The sequence below is a fragment of the Vanellus vanellus genome (assembly GCF_965231255.1).
Source record: "Vanellus vanellus genome assembly, chromosome: 3".
Classification (NCBI taxonomy): Eukaryota; Metazoa; Chordata; class Aves; order Charadriiformes; family Charadriidae; genus Vanellus; species Vanellus vanellus.
Genome location: NC_138907.1, coordinates 82,067,444 through 82,080,088, shown reverse-complemented (window position 1 = coordinate 82,080,088; position 12,645 = coordinate 82,067,444). Strand labels below are relative to the sequence as shown.

The 12,645-nt window shown below is 41.4% G+C and overlaps 1 protein-coding gene across 1 annotated transcript in view; it reads left to right on the top strand.

Annotated features, from left to right (window-relative positions):
- Window positions 1-295: 295 nt before the first annotated feature.
- The window catches only part of GRIK2 (glutamate ionotropic receptor kainate type subunit 2), a gene marked incomplete at both ends in the record, with an annotated part of 413,581 nt that continues 401,231 nt past the window's right edge, over window positions 296-12,645 (top strand). The window contains one exon of the mRNA XM_082481392.1: window positions 296-410. Within this exon, the coding sequence (XP_082337518.1) occupies window positions 296-410 (115 nt within the window). The remainder of the gene's footprint in view (window positions 411-12,645) is intronic.

The window sequence follows — 12,645 nt, the reverse complement described above, 5'->3', positions numbered from 1 at the left end:
CCCAGGTTTACTCGGCTGGACATTGTGTGTGTTTGGATTTCTCAAGGATTCTCCCCCGACTAACATGGATGTCCCACCATTCCTTGCAGTTGAAGGTTGCTCCTTGGCGCAGTGAATGAAGAACATGCAGGGATTGCTAATGGGTTTGGGAAGCGTAGACTCTCTCCTCTCTCTGTGACCATGCCGTGATCGTGTCCGAGGGCCATCGGTTTACGTATCCTCATTCTCACCCTACCGGGAAACCTGACGGCTTAGAAGGGGGAAGTAAGGCAGCGCGTGTGTGCATAGAAACATCATGAAGATTATTTCCCCTATTCTAACTAATCCAGTCTTCAGATGCACCATTAGACTCCTTCTTTGCTTACTGTGGATTGGATATTCTCAAGGAACCACACATGTATTAAGATTTGGTAAGATTTCCCGACACTTTTTTCATTGTGCGTTTAAGCCTGAATGCGATAAACGTAGGATTGACTCAGAAGGGGGTGCTGGGGGAGAGCTGGGACGTGCTACCGGAGTCAGGCACCGAAGTCCCTCTTTATTTTGCATCCGGAGGGATGAATTGCCGTGTGTTTTTTTCTGTCGATGCAGCCCATTGTAGCCGTAGTAACGGCACGGTGATGATGATAATTATAATAACAATAGAGAGAAAAATGACTGGCAAATGCGTTTGCCTAAGGCTCTGCGCAGCTTGCTTGGCTTCCTCGTAACGTAGCTTTTTTGTTTCCATAGTAGTGGAAAGCATGGCTAATACGGTGCTCGATCAGTTAAAAATCTGTCAACTAGTTGTTAAGTTTCGGCCGCGCGCCTCTGGTCCACGAGCCGATCCCGTGTGGGCGCGACGCTGTGATTTGAGACCTTTGGGCTGCTTTCCCTTGAAGCGTCTGCCTAGTTGCTGGCCACTTCAGTGGCGTTTGGGGTTAGAGAAGAGAAGGTTTATGTCTCGAGCGGTGGTCGTGAAAGAGCCTTTGCGATACGTTTCAGAACCACGGCTTTTCTATGCGATGAAAGTTGCATGAGTTCCGCCCACCCCCCGCCAAAACAAAAAGAAAAAAATAGAAAAAAAAAAAAAGAAAAAAAAAAGAAAAAAAAAGAGAGAAAAAGAGAGAAAACTCATAAGTCAGAATGAAAATTCGAGTAGAGCGTTTTACAGTTTAAAGACTATCCCAGCTGGATCGTAAGATTAACCTTAACAGCACTGCCTGTGTATGCGCGCGTGTGTACAAGAGAGCAAGCGAGGGAGGAATTTCAGGCACTGTATCCCCTATAGAAGTTTCGCGGTAAGGAAGGGCAGGACGGAGACGAAAGTTAACCCCACGGCCGATGAGGGGCTGTGCGGCCCCGAGGAGGTCCTCCGGGGAGAGCCACGGCGGGAGCCACTCGCCCTCCGGGTCGCCCGGGCAGGGATAGGCGGAGGGGGCAGACCGAAAGTTGCTTCCCCAGACGAGCGGCATCCTCTGTACCCACCGACAGCACGGTGGAAGGGAGGAAAAGAGGGTCTCCCCCATTCGCGCTGGCCTCAAGAACCTGTAGCAGCCGCTACATCCATTTCTGCGAGGCACGGAAAGCCCTTTCCTTCGCTTGGGAGTAGTGGCTCGGTTTGTATCTAATTTTGTTTAAATCCTCCCCTCGCACACACTTTTATGTGGAGGGGGAGGTGGGTAATGATTAAAAAGTCACCAGGCTGTTACCGGTCTCGTGTGCTGAATTCCTAGTAGTACTTATTTTCTGCTTCCATCTGGTCTAAAGGTGGTGCTTAAGGCATGTTGCTCTTAGCAACCGTCTTCAGGAATGCCTGTTTCTTTGGACATGGCTAAACGGGTCCGTATATCATTGCGGGGTTTATTTTGCTTTCAGTCTGATCCATAATCGTGGCCGTGAAATTAGCGCTAGGGCCGCTTGTGGTCTGGCACTGTCGGGCTGTCTGTCCTTCCGCGAACCGGGGATCACGACTGGTGCCGAAGGTTGGGGTCTGAATGACTTTCAGGGGGAGCTATGTAAACAAACACCTTCCCGGCCACAACCGCTAGCGAGAGGTGGGCTTTCCTCCTTCAGATGAGCATTCTCTCGGAACTGTTAGTCCGGTGTCCCTTATAGAGATGGCCCCAGAGAGCAGCATTTTGGTAATGATTAGAATAATAAATAATCCCGAGACTAAAGGGCGGTGCAGCGGCCCTCCGGCGCCCAGCGACACGGTCGCGCATGCATGTGTTTTTTTAGGCTAACTTCCCTCCCCGGCTGCCTCTTGGTCCCACGGTGGGTTAAGGGGTTGTGCTCACTCCGTTGTTTGTAGCAGCGAAGTGTGAGTCCGCTTCTGAGTCACCGCCTGCTTTTTCTTGTCTTTCAAAAGAATTGTCGCCAACCCAACTCTGAAGCTTGGGAAGTAGGCAGGGAGCGGTTGGTTAGCTTATTTTAGTATGGAAAATGTTAGACGTAAGAGAGAGCGAGGAAGACTCTAGCCCTGCTCAGGCGGGCCTGTTGCACATCTCTGTTTTAAGGAGTCTGGATTTAGGCCAGTCCAGGTGAGGAGTGACTCTGTCTCTGACCGCGAGAGAACTCCCGCTCCTTCCCCAGAGGCTGACATCTCTGCCTCCGGGTAGGGCATGGCGGGGAGGAGGGAAAAAGCAGGGAGGGAGCTGTGGACAAGCTTTGGTTGTTTCTGAGAGGGGAATTCCCCGCCGCTCCCTCCGGGTTCCTGTGCTATCTATCCCTTCGGGATGTCCTTGCGACCAGGAGGACGGGATGCTGGTGCCTTCCCGTGGAGTCCTTCCCGAGGAGAAGCGAGAGCTGAGGAGATTCCCTCCAGAAGGCAGCCTGCCAGCCCCCGCTCTTCTTCCTCAGCCAGCAGCGCTATGGCAACAGGGGAGAGCTTGAAGCCTGCCAGAGCTCCAGCCCCCTCATTCCTCCTGTGCAAATTAACCACCATGGATTCGCATTGTCCTTCCCACGGCTTCTCTCATTGTTGGGACTAGCCAGAATGTCCTTTCTCTCTCTCAAGGTACCTTTTAGCAACCACACAGGGAAGTCGAACCTCCTGGGTTATCTGTCAAGTGCGGGGGGGTTATTTTTGCCACCGCCTTCTGGAGCAAAGACGGAGGGAGGCTGGGGAGATGGCATAATTCCCTCCCCAGCGGCACTCACTCAGGCATTTGGACTCCTGCTGCTGAAGTAGGGCAACGTGGTATTTGGGCATCCCATCAGAAGCCCTTCCTAAACGACCCCTCGCTTTGGGCCATGCGGTCAAGTTCCCTCCCTTGCCCTTTCGGAACAGCTTCCCGTAAGGAAGCCCAGGAAACGCTGAGGCTGAAGCCGGTGCCCATAGTACTCGAGGGTTTCAGACGGGAACGGTCCCAAACCATTGCTGCGGACGAAAGGACAGGTCCCAGCTTGACGAGGGAGAAAACAGCAGCCTGGTATTTGTCTCTCCGCTGTGCTAAGTGTGATGGAAACCTTTTCCTTATCGCTTGGCACCGTACGAAAGCCAAAATACGTGACCGCCGGCAGATGCGTTCCGTTATCGGGGATCACGTTTCGTAGCTTCCCGCTTCGCTGTTCCTGTGTAAGAGCAGACCCGGGGCAGCGGCTGCCCAGAAACCCCAGGTAGCCCGGCGGATCCGCAGCCCAGCCGGGCCGCCTCCCGCCCCCGACGGCTGGGCACGGCGGGCGGCCCGGGGCCGACCTCCCTCCGCCTCCGACGCACCCCCTTTTCCTAGGGCCCCTCGCTTCTGCCTTTACCTTCCCGGGGGCACTCCAGCACTTTGCCCTGTGAGGCTGAATTAACAAACTATTAAGAGCTGTTAACCATCAGTTAACTGCTCACCTGTGTTTCCAGAAACCCGCCCCTTCCCTTGCCCAAGGCGGTAAGAGCTCGGGCTGTTAAAAACCCTTCTTTTCTTGCCTATGCGGGGTATGTGTATCAGCTCTTTGAAATCTGGAGCACTCTAAAATACCTTTTTTTATTTAAATTGCCCGTTTGGGGCCTTGTCTCTGCTGCCGCCAGAGATTCGTCTTTCCTACGGTAAAGGTGTGAAGAGGGACCAGTGACTGGAAGGTGAAAGCGATTTGGCCATTGTGTTGTCTCGTTCTCTGTCAGGTAATTCCTTATTCCTGAAAGTGTGGTGAAAGAATAAAGACCTCCACTGCCGGGGGCCCACTGGCCTCATAAGTGTTTCCCCACTTTGTGAGGTACTTTGTTTTCTTCAGCACATTCAAAAAGAAGGTTAAAGAAAAGTAGAGGCCCGTGTCTGTAGTCTCGGCTTTTTGTTGCTTTGGAGTTGCCTGGCTTCAAGCAGAGGAAGGGAGCTCAATGCTATGGGTTACAATGAACTATAAGGGAAAGGTGTGTGTGTTTGTGTGTCTTCCAGTTTAGGAGCATAAGAAAGCCAAGAAAGAGATGGGAACACTTTTCAAGGAATCAAGGGAGAGTTTTGAACTCTTACCAGAAACAGTTCCAACTACTGACTTCTTCCCCCCTCCCCTTAAAAAAACCTCCACACCAAACTCTTACAAAGTGTAGCGCCTTTCCGGTTACCCTCTATATAACAATAATAGCAAAACAAAGTTGTATATGATCATGTAATCTTTGGGACTTAAGAAAAATAAATCTCTTTTCTCAACTCCGTTATGGGAACCCGGGGAGGGGAATTGCTACGTACTGGAGTCTTCCTCCGTGAAGATTTAGCATGGGTTTCATCTGACATACTTTTTAGCTGAGCTCGTTTAGCTCAAGCAGATAGAGTTTATCTCCCTATAATTGTTTTTACGAGATCGAGCGTGGCAAAACCAGAGAAGAGGCCATCACATTGCATCCACTGCATGTGCAGTTGCCAGCAGGTGTCGAACCACGCGTTTCGGGGGTTCAGGTGACCATTTTAACATAAGAACACTTAAAACCAGCCATGTCGTGGAACAGCAGTAGGAGGTAGCTCTGTGCAAAAGGGTATGAGATGAGTTGAGGTGAAAAATACCTGCTGGCCGATCATGTGGAGTTTTCCTAGACTGGACCTGCATTAGCTCTCTTGGATGTGCACTTTCTTTTCTTTGGATTTTGCACCGACACCTTTTTAAGCGGAAAGAGGTAACTTTTCTGCCTGTATTTAGGAGAGAAATGAGAAAATGTACGTATCTGGTTTTAGCGGGGCAGGCGATCTACTTTCAGATTAAGAGTGCGATGAAAATCTGCGAAACAAACAATTGTTGTGGCAACCCTCGGAGGTCCGCGGCTTGGTAATTCCAGTATTTAGAGCCAATGAAAATTTTACTGCCAAGGACAAGAAGCTTTCAATACCTGTTAACATCCTCACGGAGAGGAGTTCAAAATCAGTCTTCTAAACAACAGCAGAAATCTTTGCAAGAAGAGTAAGGTTAAGAGCCTCGGGAAGGCAGCAGGGAGGTGAGAAGCATTGTTATTGACTGCTCTAGATTAAACAGCACAGAGGAAGATTTCAATTTGATAACGTCACAGCCCTTCCTGTTTTTCTTTGCCGCTTCTGCTGACAATTTTGTAAGGTAATTAAATTGGCTGATTGAAGTCACAGTGGTCATGGGGCGATAAAGACCATTTGGATTTAATGGAATTTAGAAACAACGGTGCGCTGCACACAACTCTTACAGAACGAGAATTTTAATGACTCATTCAGGGTGCTGACTACATAGAACGTCCTGGACGAGTTTAATTGAAAGGGCAAAGCAGATTAGCTGTATACAGTCTTTATTGCACTAGATAGGGGAATTAGAATTATCCTTTTAAAAGACTCATTATTGCATTATCAAGATTTAATGTAGGTTAAGAAAGCTTTCCTCCGTGTGGGCTTTCTGGAATATCCCCAGATCCTTTCACCCAGTGTTTGGAACACCAACAGCCTTGTAAAAGGATTTTCACACAATTGTCCGATAGACTGGATGCTGAGAAGTATAACTCGCTTCTTACTGACTGCTACTTGTCTTTTGAAGTGATGCAAAGTTCAAGTAATACCTTCCATTTAAATGTGGTCGCTGAATTAAATGGTTTCTGTCACCGGAGATAAGAAACCAGAGAAAAAGAGATTTTTCTAAACTCTAGCATTAGAGATTATTATTTTTTTTAATATTACGCAAGAGAAAATCCCCTCGATTTAGGGAAAAAAAAAAAGTAAACCAAATATTTGTAGTTATTGCAAATAATAGCAGGTCTTTGTCCCTTACTTATTGATCTTGTCTGTTTCTAACTTTTAACCTTCATCCTCTTTAATCTCTTCCAGAGAAACAATTACTAGAAGTTCTGTCAATAATGCAAAACAGAAACTAGGTGTCTTATTTCCATACTCCTCAATCTGCAAGGCAAATTAATGTTTCCTGAATAAGCTTTTTATAATGTTTTATGCTGTAACGTATGTTGGAAGATTAGATTAAGCAATATGATAACATAATCTCATTATGTTGTCATATCTGAATTGGAATATGGAGAATCAAAGACCACTTTCATATTAATACTTATAATTTTGTCCTTTTCCCTCCTGAGTCTTTTGGCTCCTTTATTATACAGTAATAATAGTCTTAGGCTTATATAGTGCCTTCAGTTTAAACAGCCACAGATTTCAGTAATGTAAAGAGTAGAGAACAAACACGTAATGATCATTATTCCAACTACTGGAGCTCAGCCAGCTCTGGATAAAGTAGATGGTATTGTAATACTATGTAAAACAGTAGACGGAAGTTCAAAAAAAGGTACTCTTAATTTCATTTAAAAGTAATTTTTAGATAATTAAAACCACAAAGCTTTTTTTTGGGGGGGGAGGGGGGCAAATATGAGAAGTGACCCATGGGTGCGGTGCTCAAGGCTGCTCTTAAATGTATAATTTGCATCATTCTTGTGTACTCTTTCCAAAATGCTATTGAAATAGAATAACTCATCTAGGAATGTGTTTGGTAACTTTGATGTATATTTCAAATGAAATACACATTCTTAGACAATATGTTTTTAAAGTGTTTCCATTTCCAGGTGTTTCTGGGGTATAGAAAAACAGGTTCTTTGCTAGTATTCTGACTGGTGTCTACAGTAGAGGTAGTTTAAAGCATAACTGCACTGTAGTCCTTGGATAACTATGTTTGTCCTTAGATAACAATGTTTTGTTATCGATGCATCAGAAGGTTAATTCATTTATGGCTCTTACAGAATTTTGTCTTTATATTTGGGGAAATACATTAATTCACATTAGCTGCATGTCTATTTTATTTTATTTGTATTTCCAAAATTTTTAAAGACTCATTTTTTAAATAAAACAGTTATCTGCATTTTAAAGGTAGTTGAACTAGGAATGTTGAAAATGTCTGTCGATATTTCAGCATGAACCCCCCCCCCCATCGTTAGAGTCACTAATTCTTGTATTAGACTCAGTAACACCGACAGAAGAGCAGTCCAGGGAGAGGTTACTTACTGTGCTGTTCAACAGACATGATGAGTTATTTAATTCGATGTATGATGGCTTTTTTCTCTTCTTGTCTTCTATCTTAGTATTGTACTGGGTGTGTCTGATGTTTCCTAATTATGTAAACACTCTATCTGATTTCCATGTATGTAGCTAAGTCTTAAAGTACTAAATGATCCGTGCGGCATTTTTACAGATGAATAGAAAAAGTAATGTTGTTTTATGGAAGGACAAAATATTTTTGAAAGAACAATGTGCTGCTTTTTTTTGTTTTTTTTTTTTTAATTTTTGCACCTTGAATCATTTGATCCCTTCCCTCACTTCTTCTTTTTCCTTATTTGTTTTTACCAGCTGAAATAGAAAATGATTACTTACCTCTCCGAAAGACGAATGTATGTTTGAATGTTATTTTTCTGGTACTTTTTGGAAAGTCTTTGCTTTTCTAACTTTCTGGGAAACTGCATGAAAAATTAAAAAATCTGAAAGGCCTCATCTCTGTCTAAAAATGAAATTTCTAGTCATAGGCCTCCTCTGCGGTATTTGGAGAGTGAAGGAGTCAAAAGAATTAGGCAAGGCTGCCTTAGACTGGATAACTCTTACATGGCAAAAGTTAGACTAAGTGAACCATGCCTTTCATGGCATCAGCAATATGGAGGAAGTGAAAGTGGATTGAGTAGGGATTTTTTTTTTTCTCCCCAGGTTTTGAAGTTTATTACCACATACTCAACTCAATTTCTCAGGTAGGAATTTAAAAGGGCTCAACAGCCTGTTCCTTATACTAAAATAAAATAAAAAAACCAACCTGAAACAGGCACTGCTCACTCATTCTGCTAAAAACTCACCAGCAAATGAGTGGTACTTGTTTTCACAATAGATTATCATAATTAGTCCTGTAAATAAGGACTTATTTGTGAACATATGTATTTAACCAGTTCCTTTACAGAAGTTTACTGAGCAAAGTTTATCAAACTTACTTCAAAAGATGCAGAACTACTTCAGCTTTGGAAGAGCGTGCCATCTTCACAGTTAGCTTTTTCTGTATCTCCAGTAAAATATTTCAAATTAAGTGTCGCATTTCTCTGAATATAAAAATAGCTATTACTTTAAAGTGGTTTTTGTCATAAGGTAACTGATACTGAATCTAAAACACTTTTATTAAAATGCTCATTCATGTGCATATGCACACTTAGTAGGTAATAATCTGGGTAAATTTATTAAGGATTACTTTATAATTGAACTTGCCATCCATTTGGGCTTTTGTCCTTCTCCAGGAGCTAAATATATACCAGCTATTTCAATCAGCTCAGGAGCTAAACATATGTCAGCTGTATCAATCAGCTCATATTTATGCTGTGATTTAAAAGTTGCACAATTACAACACGACTTACTGAACAGTCCATGATAAAAATAATTACACTAGTGAGCACGAAACATTTGCAAGAAAATCTGAGTCTTGTAGCTCACAATGGTCTTTCAATTTTTTTTTTTTTTTTAAAGCATGTAAGCAAATTTTAGGTTCTGCCTCAACAATTATTTTACTTGGAGACCAATCAAATCTTCTGTTCCTACCCATATTCTTAGTCAGTGCTCCATTATCAGTCAATACTACCTACCTAGACTGTCAGAGAAACGCAGTCCTTGAGAGTTTAGTGCTAAGTTGATTTATGTTAGTGTGGTTTTATTTTTACACCACAGATGATATGAAATCTCTGTGTGCTTCGTAAAGTTTCTGATATGCAGTTATTCACAACTACAATTTATGGATCAATTATTGAAATAAGATAACTTATAGTATACTTTAGGTCTGATTCTCCTCTAACTTTCCATTCAGGTTGGTTGCTTGTATTAGTACAAAATGAAATAAGAATAAAACCTGTAAATTGTAGGACACTATTTATACAAAGAATGTTTTAAATCTTTCTAATGCTAAAACTAAATAATTATGTTAAAGTCCATGGAAATTCTCTGTTTATCCCACGTATAGTCATTGCCTGGATGAGTTGGTGATAGAGTATTCTTCCTAAGATGCATGTTTAGGTCCATATTGATGCTGAATGACACAGTGCTCTTCCAGTCAAGTCATCTGTGCTGGTTTACATTAGCTAAGGATCTCATTCCAGAAAGTGTCTTGAAATTTTTTTCCCAATTATCTTTTAAAATCGCACTACACTTTTTCACACTTAAATTTGTCATTCACTTAATGACATTAACAATATTTATAGGACAATATATACTATAAAACAAATTCAACATGATAGAGAATAATTTTGACAGTTTTTTTTTTAATTTGGGAAGGGTATATTCATTGGTTAAAGGTACTGTAGTTCAATGGCAGCAATACAACTTGTTTCGCTGATCAAACACTGCAACACAATCAGAAACTTTGTGCTATGTAGAAGTATATGTAAGTAACAGTAAAGAACATGCAGATTACATATTCTGTAAGAGGAAAGTGTTTTCTAAAGCAAAAACTTCATTGTTATTCCGCAACATTTGTCCTACAAGGCAGGAAATCTTTAAAAGAAATTCCATGTTACTTATTCATTACGGAATTAGGTAAAAAGGTACATTAGGGAAATGAAAATTGTACAGAGTACTCTAAATCAGGGGAGTTAATTTTCTTTTAAAATGCTTCATCATAGTAATTTTTTGTTTTATATTTATTAACAGGAGTGTGTATGTTTGCATTTTATGCATTTCAATAACTGAAATTTGTTCAAAAAACCCTACAGAACCCTTAAGAAGTTATCAGCATGCATTCGAGTATTACATTAAAATTCATTATTCTTGCTTCATATTGTGCCACTTAACAAGGACCAATGTCAGGACTGAACCTTAGGGAATCTCATTTGTAACTTTATTGCTTATATGATTTTTACTGTTCAACGGTGTTTACAGTTTTTGTGGCTTAAGAACAAAAAAAATTTCTTTTTCAAAGTGAAAGAGGACCCTAAACCATCTACCTTTTACAGTTAGTAATTATGTATTTTAAAAAATATTTTTATATTCTTGCTTAGAAATATCTATTCTTTCTGGTGTTATATGGCACTCATACATGCTTCTGTCTAGTCCATATAGCACTAAGATTTTGATATTTCACTCCCTGAAGCTGGTAACTGAAAAGATTACTATGCAAAATGGAAAAGTAAGGCCGGTCCTGGCTAATTTGACAGCAAATGTGGAATTCTTCCTTTTAAAAGAAAACATATTAAGTACTGGGGGAGTGTCTTGCTAATTTTTAACAACTATACTTTTGAGTTAGTCCATTTTCAGAACAGTGTGATTTTCTTTTTTTTTTTTTGTGCTAACTTTTTTTTTGGTGTTTGCCTTCATACCTTGAGATGCTGGTCTATTTTAGACACTGAACTACTTAGACATGCTCCTAGATACCCCTGACTACATTATTCTCTTCAGGTTTTGTATTTTTGGGGTAGGAAAGTTGATAGGCAGGATGGAGGAAGTTTGAGAATAATAATGCAGATGAATTAAAGGCCATTAGCGATGAACAAACAACACAGAAAGGAATTGAAAGGGGTAATGGAGGGGGGGAGCAGTTTACCTACACAGGCCATATATAATGGGGCAAATAGTAAGATTTTTGCTTCTGCTCAGTCAAAACCAAACATAAAGATGATACTTGGCAAAATGATCCAATAATAGCAAAAAGACAGTATGGCTTTATTTTTGTAAGCTAAGAATTTGCTCAGTTAAATCCCTTTGTTTGGTATTGGATATTGAGTATAATGTTTACATAAAGAACAGAAACGGTTCAATAATCAAATCTGGACATAAATAGATCTTTTCTTAGCCTTGAAGGAAACCTAGATGAGGTCAGTTCAGGGGAAGTGTTAGGCTCTGTGCATGCCTCATCTGTAAGCAGCTGAAAGAAGACAATGGAAGTTTGTGAAAGATACATGTGACTTCCTTTCAGTACTGCTATATGTATTTGTTTGGATGTCCTTGAGAAGGAAAAACTATAAAACATGACTGTTATTAAGGCCTTATCTCTTCAGATCTCAGCAGACGCTATCATTCACGACATTCAATGTGCCTGCAGAAACTTACTGTGTGACTGATACGGCTAAGAAAAATGTGTCCAAAAATGCATTAAATCAGATTTCCTAATGTCTTTTCAAACCGACCAAAACAATGAAAAATCACATTTAAAGATCAAATCAACATTAGCTAGTCACAACATCTTCAGCGTTACTCATCTGTGACCTTTTGTGTCTAAACATTGGAGATTTCAAATTTAGCTATGCATTTGTATCATTCTGTGATCGCAAACATTAATTAAACAGTGCCTGTGTTGGAACTTAAGGTAAGACTATACCATATTCTCATATAAACAGTGTGGGTTGCTTTTCAGAACGTTTTCTACTCTTCTCATTCATGGGAAGATGCTCGAGTTGGATAAAATTGTTGTGTCTAGCTGTCTTGTGGGCACGAGAGCTCTGTTCACATTGATTTCCTTTACTCTTCTGACTGTCGTCTTCTAGTTTGTAAGGATGTTGGAACACATGTTTTTGGAAGCCTTTTTTCCCCTGTTACAATAGATCATTCAAAAAAAAAATCCTTTCAACTTTGGGGTTGTACTATGTACTGGTTTCTTACTCATCAGAACCCATTTGATCATTATAAGGACAGAAAATTAAACGCTCCACTCTGGTTATACACTTACAAAAGTAAAGAGCAATATTTTCACTAATCCATATTAACAATAGATTATTAGACTTTTGATTATAAGTGCCTTTATTACTTACCTTATTTTTTTGGCAGTCATTTCAGAGTTACACAGTATCTTTATGACTCGAACAAAGGAACTAGGCAGCAACGGTCTTACAAGTACAGCCCTGTATGAATGTGTGCACGTACATACATTTTCCTACTGTGGTAGCCCAAATGCAAAAAAACCACCCCCCACCCCCCCACCCCCCCCAAAAAAAAAAACCCAAACCCCAACCAACCAAACAAAAAATTGCAGTATGTCTCCTTTGCTGGAGTTGTCTTTAACATAAACCAGAATTGCCTGAGGGTGCATCAGGGGTCTTTGATGGAAGGATTCATAAGAACTATCCATCTGCTTCCTGACAAGTTAGGTGAGCATGGGATAGCAAAGAGCTGTGAAGGTGGCAGAATCTGTTCTCACATGGTGTGATCTTCACAAATATTTTCAAAGTGGTCGTGAAAACAAAAAGAGAATTTCAAGAAAGAAGCTATGAAATTCAGCAAAACCCAC